At 54.1% G+C, this 15,965-nt stretch overlaps 7 protein-coding genes across 7 annotated transcripts; 5 read left to right on the top strand and 2 right to left on the bottom strand.

Moving 5' to 3' along the window:
- Window positions 1-22: 22 nt before the first annotated feature.
- Window positions 23-2,008, top strand: CAOG_05862 (hypothetical protein). The gene is made up of 3 exons (XM_004345402.2): window positions 23-235; window positions 344-766; window positions 866-2,008. The coding sequence occupies exons 2-3, from the start codon at window positions 372-374 to the stop codon at window positions 1,929-1,931; spliced, it is 1,461 nt and encodes a 486-aa protein (XP_004345452.2). The 5' UTR covers window positions 23-235; window positions 344-371; the 3' UTR covers window positions 1,932-2,008.
- Window positions 2,009-2,030: 22 nt separating this feature from the next.
- On the top strand, window positions 2,031-3,908 carry CAOG_05861 (GlcNAc transferase). Its single transcript, XM_004345401.2, has 3 exons — window positions 2,031-3,222; window positions 3,403-3,577; window positions 3,666-3,908. The coding sequence occupies exons 1-3, from the start codon at window positions 2,076-2,078 to the stop codon at window positions 3,868-3,870; spliced, it is 1,527 nt and encodes a 508-aa protein (XP_004345451.2). The 5' UTR covers window positions 2,031-2,075; the 3' UTR covers window positions 3,871-3,908.
- A 157-nt stretch (window positions 3,909-4,065) lies between these two features.
- CAOG_05860 (hypothetical protein) lies at window positions 4,066-8,556 on the top strand. Its single transcript, XM_004345400.2, has 15 exons — window positions 4,066-4,132; window positions 4,371-4,453; window positions 4,690-5,022; window positions 5,132-5,690; window positions 5,788-5,954; window positions 6,032-6,176; window positions 6,274-6,363; window positions 6,464-6,574; window positions 6,662-6,731; window positions 6,789-6,936; window positions 7,030-7,186; window positions 7,291-7,397; window positions 7,482-7,910; window positions 7,990-8,103; window positions 8,189-8,556. Exons 1-15 carry the CDS (start codon window positions 4,081-4,083, stop codon window positions 8,453-8,455), a joined length of 2,832 nt encoding a protein of 943 aa, XP_004345450.2. The 5' UTR covers window positions 4,066-4,080; the 3' UTR covers window positions 8,456-8,556.
- A 10-nt stretch (window positions 8,557-8,566) lies between these two features.
- CAOG_05859 (hypothetical protein) lies at window positions 8,567-9,581 on the bottom strand. Its single transcript, XM_004345399.2, has 2 exons — window positions 8,885-9,581; window positions 8,567-8,784 (listed from the first exon to the last, which is right to left on the bottom strand). Exons 1-2 carry the CDS (start codon window positions 9,543-9,545, stop codon window positions 8,609-8,611), a joined length of 837 nt encoding a protein of 278 aa, XP_004345449.1. The 5' UTR covers window positions 9,546-9,581; the 3' UTR covers window positions 8,567-8,608.
- Window positions 9,582-9,608: 27 nt separating this feature from the next.
- CAOG_05858 (Cdc6B protein) lies at window positions 9,609-12,302 on the bottom strand. Its single transcript, XM_004345398.2, has 6 exons — window positions 11,471-12,302; window positions 11,125-11,384; window positions 10,841-11,016; window positions 10,537-10,703; window positions 10,054-10,439; window positions 9,609-9,974 (listed from the first exon to the last, which is right to left on the bottom strand). Exons 1-6 carry the CDS (start codon window positions 12,000-12,002, stop codon window positions 9,702-9,704), a joined length of 1,794 nt encoding a protein of 597 aa, XP_004345448.2. The 5' UTR covers window positions 12,003-12,302; the 3' UTR covers window positions 9,609-9,701.
- A 366-nt stretch (window positions 12,303-12,668) lies between these two features.
- Window positions 12,669-13,941, top strand: CAOG_05857 (MMP37-like protein). Its single transcript, XM_004345397.2, has 2 exons — window positions 12,669-12,700; window positions 12,848-13,941. The coding sequence occupies exon 2, from the start codon at window positions 12,854-12,856 to the stop codon at window positions 13,841-13,843; it is 990 nt and encodes a 329-aa protein (XP_004345447.1). The 5' UTR covers window positions 12,669-12,700; window positions 12,848-12,853; the 3' UTR covers window positions 13,844-13,941.
- Window positions 13,942-13,952: 11 nt separating this feature from the next.
- CAOG_05856 (hypothetical protein) lies at window positions 13,953-14,843 on the top strand. Its single transcript, XM_004345396.2, has 2 exons — window positions 13,953-14,098; window positions 14,527-14,843. Exons 1-2 carry the CDS (start codon window positions 13,986-13,988, stop codon window positions 14,711-14,713), a joined length of 300 nt encoding a protein of 99 aa, XP_004345446.1. The 5' UTR covers window positions 13,953-13,985; the 3' UTR covers window positions 14,714-14,843.
- The last annotated feature ends 1,122 nt before the right edge of the window (window positions 14,844-15,965 follow it).

The raw sequence follows: 15,965 nt of genomic DNA, 5'->3' as shown, positions 1-15,965 counted from the left end.
TTCGCTGCATTTCTTGTTTTCGCGCGTTGTTCCATTTTTCAATTTTTCATTTTTTTTGGCGCGAAAAGTCTGTTTCAAGTGTTCTTTTTGGGTTCTTTTTGGGTTCTTTTGGTTCTTGGCTCCGTCTCTCGCTCTCTCTCGTCTCCCCCACCAGTGCGCTGCTCGCTCGCTTGGGATCTGCTCTCATATCAACAAGCGTTTTGCACTTTCTCTCCTTTTGCACAGGGCGGCACAGGTTCGACCGCGCGTCTTGCGTTTTGTGTGTGCTGAAACTTGTCGCTCGCTTGCAAGCTGATTGCAATTTTTTTTTTTTTTTTTTTTTTTGGGTTTTGGTTTTTGACAGGAAGGGCGTTTGTGGGGACTGGCATTGAATGGCAGCCTCTTCTGCGCTCGCACACGATGCACTGCAGTTGAACGCACCTGTCTGTCAATTCATGGTCAAGCCCGGCGATGCGCAGGTCGCACACCAGGAGCAGCAGCTGGACTTGTTGCAAGACCACGACACGCAGCCTGATGAAGCGTTGGCCTTCAACCCTGCAGCAGTGACCACTCTGGCACTCGACCACCACCACCACCACCACCCCGTGGTTACACAGAATGAGCTCGGACTGACAAATCCGCTGCTCGGCGCCCAGCCGCAGTCGAGGGCAAAGTCGCTCGGCCCACTTCGAAGACGCTTTCCTTCGCCGCCAATTCCCACACAGACCGACACCACAGCAACCGCAACCGCAGGACCAGTCCCACTCGCCGAAAACCCATCGCCCAGGTAGGCTTACTGATTTTCAATGATGAAATGATGCGAGTGGTAGCGCTCACCCGCTCGTTTTTCGTTTTGTTGTTTGTGCATCGAACCCTTTTGCTGCAGCGCACTGTCAACCACGCTTCCCGCTTCAAGTTTTTCTTGGTTGCTCAATGCTCCTACCGTCAGTCAGGATGACGACAACGACACGAGCGCCGCATTGCGGCCATCCACACCGCCAATTCGAAGTTTCCACGTCCCGACGTTGACGAAATCGCGAGCATCTCATCTGTCGATTCCAGCGTTGCATCCAGTGTTGCATCCAGTCCTGCTTCGGGACTCGAGGATGCGCCTGTCACCTGCCGATGGTCCTGTGGCGACATCGAGTTCTTCATTGCTGCTGCAACACACGGACGAAGCAACTTCTGCTGCTCCAGAAGCTGCGTCTTTTTCTCCCAACCCAATACCAGGGCTGGTCGACGCCATGGCGATTGCACCGAGCTTGCTGCACGAAACGCAGCAAGCAAGCGCTCTCCCATTGCCGTCCAAGGTTCTTTTCGGCTGCCACCGACTGGGACCCGCATCGGAGGACGAGCGCGAGCCCCCTTATCCTTCGAGATCGACATTAAAGCAAAAGCTCGAGCGGCGGCGAAAGCGGTCACAGCAACTAACAGCGCTTCGACAACGAGAAGAAACAGAAGCGCGGGGAGCACGGGTACTCAAGCGCCAGTCTTCGTGGGAATCGCTTCCGCCGCCGTCACCGAGCTCTCCCACGACGGCTGGCCGGACTGACGACTGCGAGACCAATCGTCCTTCTCTGCGTCGAAGGCTCTCAGACTCGGCCGACGAGGTGGAAAACGCCATCGACAATCTCCAACTCCATTCTTCTTCCGCCGCCAGCGCCCTCTGTCGACCCCGCAAGCGCTTGCGGTGGGCTGAAAATCTCGAGTCTGTTGTCTTCTTTGAGCGCGACTCTGGCGATGTGACAGAGGAAGAGCCAGAGGACGAAGCCTTTGATTGTGACTCGAACGACTCGCCCAGCAGCAGCAGCACTGACAACAACAACAACAACAACAGTCCAGTACAGTTCACTCGGACAGACTCTTTCAACGATGCCTTGTCTCCATCCAACACAGCTGATCTAATCTCCAGCCCATGTCCTTTCGCTTTTGGTGTTCGACCTGCGGAATGATTTGATGATATTTCATTGTATTCTATTATTGCTTAGTTATGCCCCCCCGCCGTTTTCAATACATTGTAACATACTCATGTACCCATCTCAGTCTTGCATTTTGTCACCGCCCAATGCAACGCTCATCATCATCACCTTCATAAAATGAACTCCAAACCTCAATCTCGTCATCATCGGATTTGCATGGTTTCCGACTTTTTCTACCCGAACACGGGCGGCGTCGAAAACCACATCTATCAGCTCTCCCAGTGCTTGATCCGACGCGGCCACAAGGTCGTTGTCATCACGCACGCGTACGACGGGATTGAGCCAAAGCACCAGCACCCATCGTCTGAATCTGAATCCGAATCCGTTCCACAGCAGCAGGACGCGTCGTCGTCGCCCACCGAGTCTGCTGCTGCTGCCACCACCCAAGCCAAGACATCCCAGCCAGCAGGGTCGATCGCAGGGACTCCCCGCGTTGGCGTGCGCGTCCTGAGCATGGGGCTCAAGGTGTACTACCTGCCCAACATTGTCTTTTACAACCAGTGCACTCTGCCGACCTTGTTCACGAATCTGCCGTTGATGCGGAACATTTTCGTCCGAGAGCGCATCTCGATTGTGCATGGCCATGCTGCATTCTCAACGCTATGCCACGATGCAATTCTGCACGCGCGCACAATGGGCATTCCGGCCGTTTTCACGGATCACTCCTTGTTTGGATTTGCCGACGCGAGCTCCATCCTGACAAACAAATTCCTCAAGTTCTCACTGTCGGACGTGAGCCACGCGATCTGCGTGTCGCACACGAGTCGCGAAAACACCGTCCTTCGGTCTGCAATCGAGCCAGAGCGGGTGAGCGTCATTCCAAACGCCGTCGACGCTTCCCTCTTCGTTCCAGACACGAGTCAGCGCGACCCTGCTTGGATTACTATCGTGGTGGTGTGCCGCTTGGTGTACCGCAAGGGTATGGACTTGTTGGCAGCCATCATTCCAAGAGTCTGCGCAGCCCATCCCAACGTTCGGTTTCTGATTGGTGGCGATGGCCCCAAGCGCCTCCTTCTCGAAGAGGTGCGCGAGCGCCACAAGCTGCACGAGCGCATGTCGCTCATTGGGCACGTTCCGCATAACGGTGTTCGAGCCGTGCTCAATCGCGGCGACATTTTTCTCAACACGTCTCTGACCGAGGCATTTTGCATTGCGATCGTGGAAGCGGCCAGCTGTGGTCTCTCGGTTGTGAGTACGCGGGTGGGTGGCGTGCCCGAGGTCTTTCCCGAGGACATGATGGTTTTAGCCGAGCCGACAGTCGACGGTAATTGTTGCAGTTGTTGTTTGTCTCGTTTTGATTGATCTTGTGTTGCTAGCGAGCGAGAGCGACGCGCTTGATTGGTGTTGGCGCTGGTGTTCCCCAAAATGCGCAGAGTGGTGTCGCTCAGTGCTGTGAAATGGGCTCTGTTGAACTCAACACTCATGTTCTGACTTGCAATGCCAGATCTTGTGCGGGCAGTCTGCGAGGCGATTCCACGGATCAATGATATCAATCCCGACCAACTACACCAGCGCGTCAAGAGCATGTACAATTGGAATGATGTCGCAGCGCGGACGGAAGTAGTTTACGACAACATTTCCGGTGTCGAAGAGTCGCCTCTTGTGGAGCGCTTGCATCAGTACGACCGGCAGCTGCTGTATTGATGAAAGAGAGCAGGGTGGCAGAGTTGGTATCACGCTCATTTTTGCCTGTTTATTGCATTCCAGGTACTATGGCTGCGGTCCCGTTTCTGGCAAACTCTTTGTCATGTTTGTCTTGATTAACACGCTCTTCTACTACTTTCTCGAGTGGCTATGCCCTCGCGCTGGCATCGACATTTGTCCCGACTTTGATACGGCTCGCTACACTAAACTCGTACGCCAAGAGCGTGATCGAGGCCTTTCTCAACGTCGAAATCTCGATATTGTTTAGTTGTGCAGATGGCTGTGTACAGTACATTGTTATTCTCATCTCGTTTTGCCTCCACTAATTTCGATTCCGTAGTGATGGGAGGAGAGGGAGAACCAGAAGCTCCAAAGGATCTGCAAACAAAAATACTGCACACCTCCCCCCATTATTGTTATTATGATTAATCATCCTTCTGATTGACCATTTCACTCCATCTATTTTGACTTTGCGACAATGGCGAGCACTTCGCGATCCGTTTCTGAGCGACGTCTTCGTCCAATCTATGGTACGCCTTTTGTCCCCCTTCGACTGTTTCTTCCTTCGACCCTTCCAGTTGCAGTTGCTTGTCCATCTCGCTCTATCTCTCGCTCTAACTCTCGCTCTTGCGAATGGAGCAAACACAAGGCGAATCGCGCAATGGGATCAGCGCAGTGCATGGAACAGCATGGCCATACAGCCACTCACTCACTCACTCACTGTCTGCCGCTGTCGTCTGGTACCCAACAAAACACAAACACAAACAGACGCGCTTGATACATTCAACAACAAGCAGGCCATCCAGCTGGCCGACAAGGTGCTCAAGAAGGACCCCATCCTGGCAGCCAAGGTAAAAGCAGTCTAGTCTCACTCAGAGCTCGAGACCGGCCATTCCCTCACTGTGCAGGCTAAACCAAGATTGCCCGAGAGGACAGAGATGGGGATTGCTTGATTTTGTCTGAGGGGCGAACGGACGAGTCGGATCATGGATCGCTTGCTCCAATCTCTCTCCATCGCTCAGTCTCACATCGGAACTCACACCTGACTTGATTCATGGCTGAACTCTTATTGTTGTTGTTGTTGCAGGCGCTTAAGGCAATTGCGCTCGAGCGACTCGGAAAGCGCGACGAAGGTCTCGCGCTGCTCAACGAGCTCAAAGTCGTTGGTCCGACAGACGAGATGACCTTGCAGGCGATGACTCATGCGTATCGGGACATGGACCAGTTTGATCAAATCCCAAGCGTGTACGAAGTTGCCGTGAAGCACTCGCCGCTCAACGAAGAGTTGAATGCGCACCTGTTCATGGCCCTCGTTCGCATCAACGATCCGAAGCGCCAGCAGGCGGTTGCCATGCAAATGTACAAGACATTCAAGCTGCCACGATACTACCTGTGGTCTGCAATGTCGCTTCTTGCTCAGGTAACACGCTTGATCAACGAAGGAGTGCTGCAAAGGTTTTTTCTTTTAGTTTTTTTTTTGGGCAAAAACGTTCACGCGGTTTTGTTTTGTCGCTCCGATGCACACGCAGGCAATGCTGCCCTCCAACATCCAAGCGGGCTTGTCCAGCAAGATGCTCTTCCCGTTGCTCGAAAAGATCCTCGAGAAGGCGACCAACGAAAAGCTTCTGGCGAGCGAGGAAGATCTCGATCTCTACCTTCAAGCGTTTGAGCGTCAGGGCAAGCATGCTGATGTGCTCAAGTGGCTGGAGCAACCCGAGCTCGCCTCGCTCATCAAATCATCCAGTGCCCGCGATCAGCGAGTCGCAGAGGCGCTTGGGTCGGCCGGACGACTGTTGGAAGCCGCATCAAAGTTCCAAGCTCTGTTGGAAGCCCCAGAGCACCGCGATCAGTGGTCATTCTTCAAGCTGTACTTGAAGTACACATTCGAGCATGCGGCTGCTTCGCCCGATGTGGCGACTCTGGAGAATGCTTGGTCGTTCGTGTCCAAGCTCGTGGCTGAGGAGACTGCTCCTTCGGCAGGTGCTGGTCCCAAGGTTGTTCACCGAGGTCCTTTCCTTGCGCAGCTCGAGTTCCTCCGTCTCTCTCAGCAGCGAGTGTCTGCCGGGCTGCCAGTAGCCTCGGTCGCAGGTACGCGAGGTCATTGTTTCGCAATTGTGTTTTTTTGGCGCTTCTGGTTTTCTGATTGACCGCTGGTCACTGTGCGCTTGATGTGGTTTGCCTGCAGCTTCCCTTGTCGAGCTTCTGGCCGCCTACTTTGCGCGATTCGGTGCAAAGTGGTGTTGCTTTGACGACATGCGAGGCTTTGTTGGGACGCTGTCTCCTGACGCTGCCAAGGAATTGCACGAGAAGATGCTTCAGCAGGTTCAGGCGTGTCCGAAGGATGCTCCCGTGGTATGCCGTCTCTGCCGTTATTTTTGATTGTGAAGGTTGAATACCAGCTGAATTTTTTTGGTCTTGCTTTTGAACAGGCAACGCAGGCCGATTGCATGCGCCAGCACATTTGCACCGTGCAGCTTGCTCGCTGGATGGGCTTGCATACCGCAATGACGCCGGAGCAGCAGCGAGAGCTGGTTGCCGACCTTGTCTCGCGCTACCACGCCGGGCTTCAATTTGGTAAGAGGAGGGCATTGAGCGAGAGAAAACCACCACGAGACGCGGGCTCAGGTTTGATCGCATCTGTCATTTGATCCTCATTGATGTTCTCGATCAGGCTCCGCTCTGAAGGAGACCGAGCGACAGTACAGCGATGATTACGCGCTCCTTGCAACGCTGGTCATGCTCGATTTGCACGAAGCAACTGGTAACGTCGCCTCTGCACAAAATTTCTGCATGCTCGAGAAATTGTAGTGACCACTCATATTTGTTGCCTCTTGTATTTGACAACCCCCCTGCCTCCCCAGGTGATCGATCCGTTCTTTACGACATTATTGCCCTCCTTCAGTTCGGCGTTGTTCGCAGCAAGTTTAACTTCCAGTTCAAGCTTTTCCTGGTTCAGTGCTATGTCAAGCTTGGTACGTACCCTTGAAAGCGATGCAGATCGGCAAAAGCTGTGCTCTCAATTTATTGACCGGCATCGTTCCATTGCCTTTTTTCTACAGGCGCGCTTGCCCCTGCGCTGGCGCTTTACCAAGAGCTCGAGACACGTCATGTGCAGCAAGACACACTGAGGTGAGTCAGACAACGATTGGGTACGAGACGAAAGACTAACCTTCATCCCTTGTGCAGCTACGTTATTTCAGACCACCTTCTCAGTTGCGCAAACATGGCGGAGGGTGTTAATTTCCACCGCATGGTGCTGAGCTACTTTGAGCGCGCAGGCAAGGAGCTCCCCGAGATGGTCATCAACGCTTACCGTCACCAGACGTTCTCAAAGGTACGCGCTTTCGCTTGATTCATTTGAGGGCGGAGATGCTTTTTGCGGGTTTCAATCGCTCATCCTTCTCTGATCTCTTTTGGTGTTCCGCAGGTTCTCGAGTTTATGGAATTTACTTCTCGCACGAATCGTTCTCTGCAGCGCGCCATTGTTCGCTGTCAAGATGCCAAGCTGCGCCTGCGCACCGGCTTCAACGGGCAAATATCCGAGCTGGAAGAGTTCATCCGTGTGTTGCCGCTTCCAGTTGAAGGTTGGTGAACTCCACGCAGCTCCTTTTCCGCACCACCCAAACCTTCAACAAGAGAGAAGATTTCCACCTCCTCATGGTGCTTTGCGCGTTTTCTGCATGTGTAGTCTTGAACGATCTGTCTGACAACCGCGATCACGACGTCATGGATTTCTGGGAGGCCGAGGCTCGCCGCCCGACAAAGGAGCAGCTGGAAACTCTTCGCGCACAAAAGGCAAGTGGACAGAACAAAAAGTTTGACTTTCTTTCAAATACTAGAAAACCCCTGACCAACTTAAAACCACTTTGCGACACACAGATTGCCTGGGTTCGTCTGTCAACCTTGACGTTCAACACTCTGCGTTTTGCGGCTGCCAGCGACAAGGCCCGACTCCAGTCCACCCTTGAGCAGTTGCAGGCTGCTGTTTCTGCGATCGCCGAGCAGTCCTTTGCTGTGCCTTCCAGCCTGCGCCTCAGCCAAACACCAGCCAACACCCAGCAAGCCCTCGTGCACGCAAAGATTGTTCTCGAGTTTGGCAAGGCTGCCCAGCACCTGCAGGCATACGTTGCATCCTCGGGTGAAGCTGCTGGCGCTGCAGCGAGCATTTCCGACGCTGCTGCCAGTGCTACCGCTTTCATCTCCAGCGTTACCGCTGCGGCTGAGGCTGCCACCAATGCCATCGCCTCCACGCCGCTTCCAGAGTCGATTGGCCAGAGATTCTTTGAGCGCGCCGCCGGCCAACTTGAGGTAATCGTCCAACTGTACAATTTTGATTCGCGCGGCAGTTTGAGCTGATTTCTTGATTTTGCCGTTCGTGTCCTGACAGGTGGCTGGAGATGCGCTCGTCTTCCTTTCGGCGTTTGCTCGCGTTCTTGGGGACATTGCCAACGCTGGCAAGAAGAACCGCAAGAAGCCGACGGACGGCTCGCCTGCCATTTCGGTATGGCTTTTGAATCTGCTCAGTGTCTTGAGGTTTCAGCGCAGCCTCATTGACTCACGTGCCCATTTGGTTTTTTTTCTTGTAGGTGGCTGATCTTCGCGCACCAATCTCCTCGGCAGCCAGCGGCTTTGCGCAGCTCTTGCGCAGCCTGGAGTCTCAGCTGCAAGCCAATCGCCGCAACCTGCCGGCTGCCAGCTTTGCCTCCAAGTCTCTGGTTTCCAGCGAGGCAGACGTCAAGGCTGCTGGTGAGAAGGCGTTCACCGCGCTGTCCCAAAGCCAGCGTGACGCGCTCGAGAATTTGGCAGAGTGGGTGGGCTCGAAGCGCTCCTGTGCCGAGTCGCTTTCTTCTTGAAGGTTGAAGGTGGCAAGTCGACAGCATCTGCCTCATGAGGGAGGGAGTCCGGTGCGATGCAAAAAACTTCACCCTCTTTTCCAATACAATGTTCAACTTGAGCGGCAAAACAATGAACTGTTTTATTGGACTCATACAACTCTGCAACCCACGCTAAGGTTGAGATGCAGGCGATTCGCTCTGTGAAACTTGGGGAGTGGTGGAGGCCGGTGGCTTGGGGTAGGACGTTGGGCGAAGCGGGGTGAGAGTCTGGTCGTCGATCAAATCGACGCGATTCTTGTGAATCTGGAATGCGGGGGTGACCCAAGCGCCACAAGAGCATTGCATACCTGCGTTCGTTCAAGCAGTGTAATTCAGCGATCGATGTGAGTTGTGAGCTGTTGTTGGTGATTCCAAGGCCGGTCAGCTCGCTCGTGTTGGTTCACTTACCATACCAGTTGAAGTAACCCAACCTGCTCGCGCACTTCGCGTTCGGACACATGACTTTGCCCTCATAGACGAGCGGCTGTGGCTTCTCTTCATCGTAATCGTCGTCGGTAAAGTCTGTGTAAGCCTTGCCAGACGCAGTGCGCAACGTTGCGTAAGGATTGTGCAAGTCGTCATCACCATCACCATCGCCAGCGTCGGCGTCGTGGTCGGCGTCGTGGTCATGACTCTGTTCTGCGTCCGCCTCGCCAGACGTGGTCGAATCGCCGCCAGCAGCATGAGCGTGAGCCTGGTCTGGGTCGGCGTTGGTGCCTGAGAGCTGGAGCTGCGGCTCCATCCAGCGCAGCGGCTCGACAAAGAGCGACGTGCACGCGGCCGTCTTGTGGAGCAGCGAGACGACCGTCAGACCGCCATCTGCGCCCATCGTCGTCGCACGCTGGCCTGCCGCGCTTGCTCGAGCGCTCTGCTGGATGGCTCGCGTGCGCTTGGTCGGGCGGAAGGACGCCTGGCCCCTGCCCTCCGCGTGGGCGAGCAGGCACGAGTCAGTCCCCAGCGGAACGCGGCACACGCGGCATCGGAAGAGTACCTGCGACTTGGGAGGCTGCTGTGCTGCTGCTGCTTGCTGGGCCTCGGGCTGGGCCGCGGGAGGTGCTTGTGCAGACATTTGAGAGCTGGGGTGTGGTTTCTGAGAAAGCTGAGAACAAAAAGCAAAGACTGGGGCACTGTTTTAGGTTGAAGCATTGTCTGTATGGAAGAAAACAAAACAACAAAAAAACAATTGCACAACACTCGGGATGTCATGGAACAATGAATCATGTTGTCAAAGCTCAATTTCGCCCTGGTTCTCCGACAGCGAGCGATCGGAGCGCTCAATCTCGGAAAGCAAGGTGCGCACGATAGGCGTGTCTTTCAGTGCAAACGCAACGTCTTCGTGCGTAACGTTCAGCGAGGTCATGCGCTTGCGCATTTCTTTCGCTTTTGCGAGAACGATCATGTTGCAATTCTCCAACGCCATGCAAATGTCGCAGAACTCGCTCCACGTCGCGGGAGCAATTCCGCGATTCCGACACGTCTGACAATACGAGTCGAACACCTACAGCGAGAGTGAAGGAGCAAGACAAGTGAACAATACAGTCAACAAAGAGACACGCGATGAAATGCTGGATGTTTACCTTGCCAAGCTCGGCTGGCTTTTCCCGAAAAGACGCCAGCATAGCGCATAGCAATAGCTTTTGCTGGATGGGAATTCGCTGCAGTCGCTCCAGCTCGCGCGAGCCAAAGGTAGAGGCAATCCGGGTGATGTCCACTTTGGCAGTTTCGAATGCCAGCGTGCCGACTCGGACCTCGGTCTCGACCGCTGCGATTGCCTTTCGGCAAATATCAAGCGCCTTACGTACATCCCCAGAAGACGCAGCAATGCGGGCAGCGCACAGTTTGATTGCAACAGGGTCAATCACAGCGCCAGAGTTCCGGGCGGCCAGGCCGCTCAACCGATCAGCAATAATGCCAGAAATCTGTGGCTCAGAGTATGGCGGGAAATTCAGCACTTCTGGAGGGCCTGTGTTTCGATTCATCATGCGACGGCAAGTGAGGACCGATGACGACGAGTGGCAGGATTTCTCGTCAACAACAACACCAACAACAACGCATCGTACAGTTTTGCGCCTTTAAACGCTGCAATGTGCGATCCACCAAGTCGAGAGCGTTGGCAATGCCAATAAGGATCACCCGAGACCCCGGAAGCGTTGGCCATTCAAACAGCTTGTACAGGATTTCTTGCGTTCGCGTTTCCAATTGGTCCATCTCGTCCAGAATCAGAGTGCTGCGCAAGTGACCATGCCATCATTCATGAACGAAATTAGCCATCAGGCAGCACAACCACAGCGAAGCGGAAAAGGGAGTCGAGCAGAATCATCGGAAAGTGACAACAAGCACCAACACAAATCGCAATACACTTACGTGCTATCACGCCGCCGCTCGAGTGCAGCAAGGCACTCTGCCGCAGTGGACTTTCTGTACTGCGTACCAGATCCATGGAGTTTGGCCAACTGCGTCATAATGCAGCCGTAGAGCTCGCTCGGGTCTTTCAGTGACATGCAGTTTATGTAGATGGTTTTGGAGTGTGGCAGCCGATTCTGTCAACGAGATGCAAACAATCCCCCAAGCCAACAGAAGGAACCAAGTCAATACATAGGCACAATGGATTGATACAACAGTCGAAGCTTTCGGCAAGTCCTTTTTACCTCGGATTCCCATGGTGGAATGGACTTGGCAAGCTCGGTTACACTAGCAGTTTTGCCAGTGCCAGGGGCACCAGAAATATACAGCGATCGCGTTGCCGCAGCCCCAGAGGCGGCCGCTTGCAACGCAGTGTGCCAGAATCGCAAAATTGCAGTGTGCTCAGTGTCGCGGCATGGCACATGTTCCGGCACGGCATCCAGCTCAAGAGCAAGACGAGCGACGCCAAATCGCGACAGAGCTTGCTGTTTTGGTGTCAGAACGACTAAACCACAACAAAAAGCGTCAAAGATGAGGCCTCACCTGACGAATGACTGACAAGCAAAAGCAAACATGCCCATGTCGGCTCACCTTCTTTCCGATCATCCGGCTCCTCCTCTGTCTCGGACACGCTTCCCTTGTTCATCTCAATCCGATCTCGAGGAGTGGACACGATGGCCGGACGCTTTCTGGATTGCGTGCTCCTCCCATTCCCATTGTCGCGTTCGGGCGATTGTGATTCCGCTCTTCGCTTGGAGGTAATGCGCGTCGTGTCCGACAAGCCTTGCGTTTTCGCTTTGAATCGCGCGCTCAACGCCGCTGTCTTTGTCTCTGTCACGGTTGTCTTGCTTCGTGTTCGCGCGGACGGCGCTTCTCTCGGATTGACGTAGCTTCGAGACTGGTACGAGCTTTGGTCCATTGCATCATTCTCGGAATTGCGTCCGTCTTCTCGAGTGTCTTGTTCCGTATCTTCATCATCATTCTCACTATCTTGATCGTCTTCACCATTGTCCTGAGATTGCATGCGAGCAACGTCGTCGTTTGTTCGCTTTGCAGCCCTTGCGTTGATCGTTCTCTGCTCGGGTGCCCGTCGCCCTGGACGCGTGCTCGCAGTCATTGCCATCGCTGCTGCAGTGCTTGTTGTGCCATGTCGACCCCTGTGATGGTGGTGGTGGTGGTGGTGGTGGTGGTCGTCGTCGTCTTGATCGTCTTGGTCTTGGTCTTCGTCGTCGTCGTCGCTCGTGGTCCGAGTCGCAGTGCGTCGCTGCGCCGCGTTCAATGTGCTTGCCATGCTCGTCGTCGAGTGACGATCGTCCTGAGTGCTTGTGCCCGTGCGGTGGTCGGGTGCCAGACGCCTCGTGGCTGCCGCTGCGACTGAGCGACGACCTGTCAAACTCATATCCCAGCAGAAACAAACTGAGAACTGGACTGAGCAACTGAGCTCATAAACTTGCACTCACTCAAACACAAACCGAGCATTTTCGATCGTCTGTGCTGATGCGCTGGAGGTCCAGTCTTATTCCCTTTTTCCCCAATGCTGAGCAGCTGGAGCGTGCTGGCTGGACTTGCACGTCCCGCTCACCGATCGTGCGCTCGGGCGTTTGCATCGTACTCTGTCAGCTCATATGCACCAGCAGCAACAACAACAACAGCAGCAGCAGCGTCGGGGAATGGGACGCTCTCTGCCGCCGAGACTGAAGCGCTGTACGCGAGCATCATGGCGCGCGCATCATGGCGCGCTTCCCAAAGCCACCGCAGTATGCCTTTGCGTATGGGTCTGGTGTGTTCAACCAGAAGGGGGTCTCGCCCAGCGATCGATCGGTGAGAGCCAGACACTCGCGGTTGAGTTGAGGTGAAGGGGTGTGGTGCTGAGAATCTGAGATTCAACATGACTTTACTCACCATTGTCAACCTCCATTTCGTTTTTGTTGTTTTTGTTGTTTTTGTTGTTGTTGTTGTTTTGGGTAGGCAAATATGATTGACTTTGTCTTTGCCGTGGACAATCCGACCGACTGGCACGCTGCCAACTTACGCGCAAATCCGACAGACTACTCCTTCTTGCGCGTGTTGGGCGCAAGTGGCGTCACTGCTGTGCAGTCCAAGTCTGGAGCTGGAATTTACTACAACACGCTCGTCCCTTCCAATGGGCGACTGATCAAATACGGCGTCATCTCGAGTCAGGCGTTGTACCGAGACTTGGTGGACTGGAACTCGCTCTACGTTGCTGGCCGCTTGCACAAGCCGTCCAAGCATCTTCTCGGTCCTTTGAACCAGACGCTTGCGACACACGAGCGATTGGCGCGGGATTCAGCCTTGTCTGTGCCTCAGAGCGTCGACAGTTGCGGTTTGGTGCCGTCGTCGGTCGAAATGCTGCACGCCCAGCACTGGAATCTGCTTTCGGCCACTCGTGCCGCGCTATTGACGCTCCCAGAAACCTTCTCCTTCCGAGACTTGTGCCTCGCAGTGTCTGGCTTGTCGTACACTGGCGATTTCCGCATGACGTTCGGAGAGAATCCGAACAAGGTTGGCAACATTGTCGACGCGAATCTGGAGCACTTTGTCGAGCTGTACGCGACACCGCTGCTGGTCGATCTGCGCGATGGCGTGACTCTATTAAGCACACGACGAGAATCTGGCCTTCCAAGGTGGCAGCCCACCACGCAGTTCCAGCAAGACACGTCCCCCACAGCACGCCAACGTTTGCTTCAGAATGTTCCACGAGGACTCTCGGAGGCTCTGGCGCATGTCAAGCAGAACGCACCTAGATCCTTGACGCGAGCTGCGCCAGAAGCGTCTGGCGGTTTGTCCATTCCCAATAGATCGCAGATTCTCGCTGGCGTCGCTCAGATCGTTGCCGGCACTGCCATTTCCCAAAGCCTCAAGGGCATTCTCACGGGTGGGGTTCTCAAGGCGTCTCGCTATGCCCTCCAGAAGGTCGGCAAAATGCGCAGCGCATCCAAATGAAAACCCCAAAATGTCTTCCAACACTTTTCTGAGACAATCCTTTGTTTGTTCTTTGTCTGATCCATGATTCGATTACTGTATTATTATTTTTTTTTTCCACAGTCATTCATTTTTGATCATCATCATTTCTGTTCCATCACGAATGAACCGACTTCGAGGCAACAGCGGACCAACGCAGCAGCAGCAGTTCCAGCAGCAGCAAGCGCTGGCCATGGCTGAGCAGGAGCTCGAGGCCTTCAGCGACCTCTTCTCACGGTCAGCGCCGCCCCAATCTCACTCGATCCTCTTTCATAGACCTTTGATTCAATCCTGGAGGTGGAGGTGGGGGAAGAGCGGTTTGCTGGCAGAGGGGGTTGAGGGTTGACTTTTCCATGTGTTCCAGTCAAGTCCAGTCCAGTCAGTTCACTCACAGTTCAAGTCACAGTTCCAGTCAGTCAGCAAAAACGCAAGGAAGCTCAGGATTTGCTCGTTGAGCCCGTGTGTGATTGCGTGAGAGAGAGTGAGCGAACGTGAAGGACGAGGATTTGCTCAGTCGAAGGCCAAGACAGAATCTTAGTGAACACGGGCGTAGACGAATCCCATTTTTATGCAATACTGGCATACTCAAGGTTCACTACTCGTCCACTGCTTTTGTTGCGCTCGTCTGACTCTTTGTTTTTTTTTTTTGTGTTTATTTTTCACAGAATGACACACGGCTGCTGGACCAAGTGCATTGCCAATAATTACGCCGACGGATCGCTGGCCAAGGGCGAGACGGTGTGCATTGACCGATGCGTTGCCAAGTTTGCCGAAGTTCACACACGAATTGGCCAAAGTTTGGCAGAGATGCAGCAGGCACAACAGGGTGCAGCACCAGCAGCGCCGCAATAGTGTGGTGTGGTTGTTGTGTGTTTGTGATGCTCGGAGATCTGCATTGGAAGGCGTGTGGGTGTTTACAGTACTGTATTTCGACCTTTTTTCTGATGGAAGCAGGAATAAACGCGGCTCGATAACTCTACAACCGTGCTTTTGCAAGCTACACCGCCATGATTTCGATGCAGAGTTTTGACCAGATCTTTGGGGGAATGGCGGGGGCTTGAGGCAGTGTTGCCTTCCACCTTGCCGACCGCTTTCGAATTTTTTTTTGGGATTTTTGGTTTTTTTCCAATTCCTGCAGGTCTGTTCTGCCCCCCCCCTCCATTCCACCATGTTATGATAGTATACCATAGATATCAATAATCGATGGCAGAAAATATGGCATGCAAATCGAACAGGTCGCGAGGGAACGAGTTTTTCGTCAATTGCCCCGACAATCGCCAGTTGCCCATGACACAGCGCCGTCCTGTTGGCTTCTTCGACCCCAACTCCACTTCTAATTTACTTGTGTGAATTATTTGTGCACTTGGGAAGAAGGCGAACGGGATTGGCGAGACTTGATTTCACTCGGTTTCCTCATGCTACAACCTGGGCCAGTCATACATAGAGGGGGGTCGCCTGAATATGAACAAAATAAAAGTTGCTGGCTATTCGAGTGCCGCCCGAGTTTTTGACATTAAAGTACTCGACACACTCTTTTAATATATAGGTGCGACGGAGAGGTCGGCGGCGGGCGATGGGTTGGTAGGGTATCGCGTGGCAGTTTCGCTCATTTTGCTGGACGACCATTACGCTTGTTCATATTCAGGCGGACGGCCTCTCTGGTCGCGACCATACTCATCCAGGCGGACCATCTCTCACCGGTGCCTATGTTATCGAGTTAGATCTTCCTATTTCTGGCAAGAAGCGGGACAGAATCGCGCAGGGGTGGCCGCAGGGCCCGATGGAGGCTCAACCCAGCCAAACAGCCATACGGCGGCACTTTGGATAGGCGAGTCCGAAGTCCCTTCCGTTATGCAGAAATTGATGTATGCAACATGTATGTTTATTGGATGAACAGGTGTTGGGACGGGAACATCGCGGGGACAAAGCCAAGGTGATTTGGCCGGTGCGACAGATCCACCAGCGCGGGAGGCGCCTGCACAGCCTGATCGGGACTATCGAGGCGCGCTCGTTGCGAAATACGACCGGGTGCATCATCATCATGATCGGGTGCCTGCTCGCGGGCTCGGCGCATTGGACGCAGGCGAACATTTTCCGCCATATT

Source organism: Capsaspora owczarzaki (genome assembly GCF_000151315.2).
Source record: "Capsaspora owczarzaki ATCC 30864 unplaced genomic scaffold supercont2.10, whole genome shotgun sequence".
Lineage (NCBI taxonomy): Eukaryota > Filasterea > Ministeriida > Capsasporidae > Capsaspora > Capsaspora owczarzaki.
The sequence above is the reverse complement of the archived record's forward strand: the minus strand, read 5'-3'. Positions and strand labels throughout refer to the sequence as shown.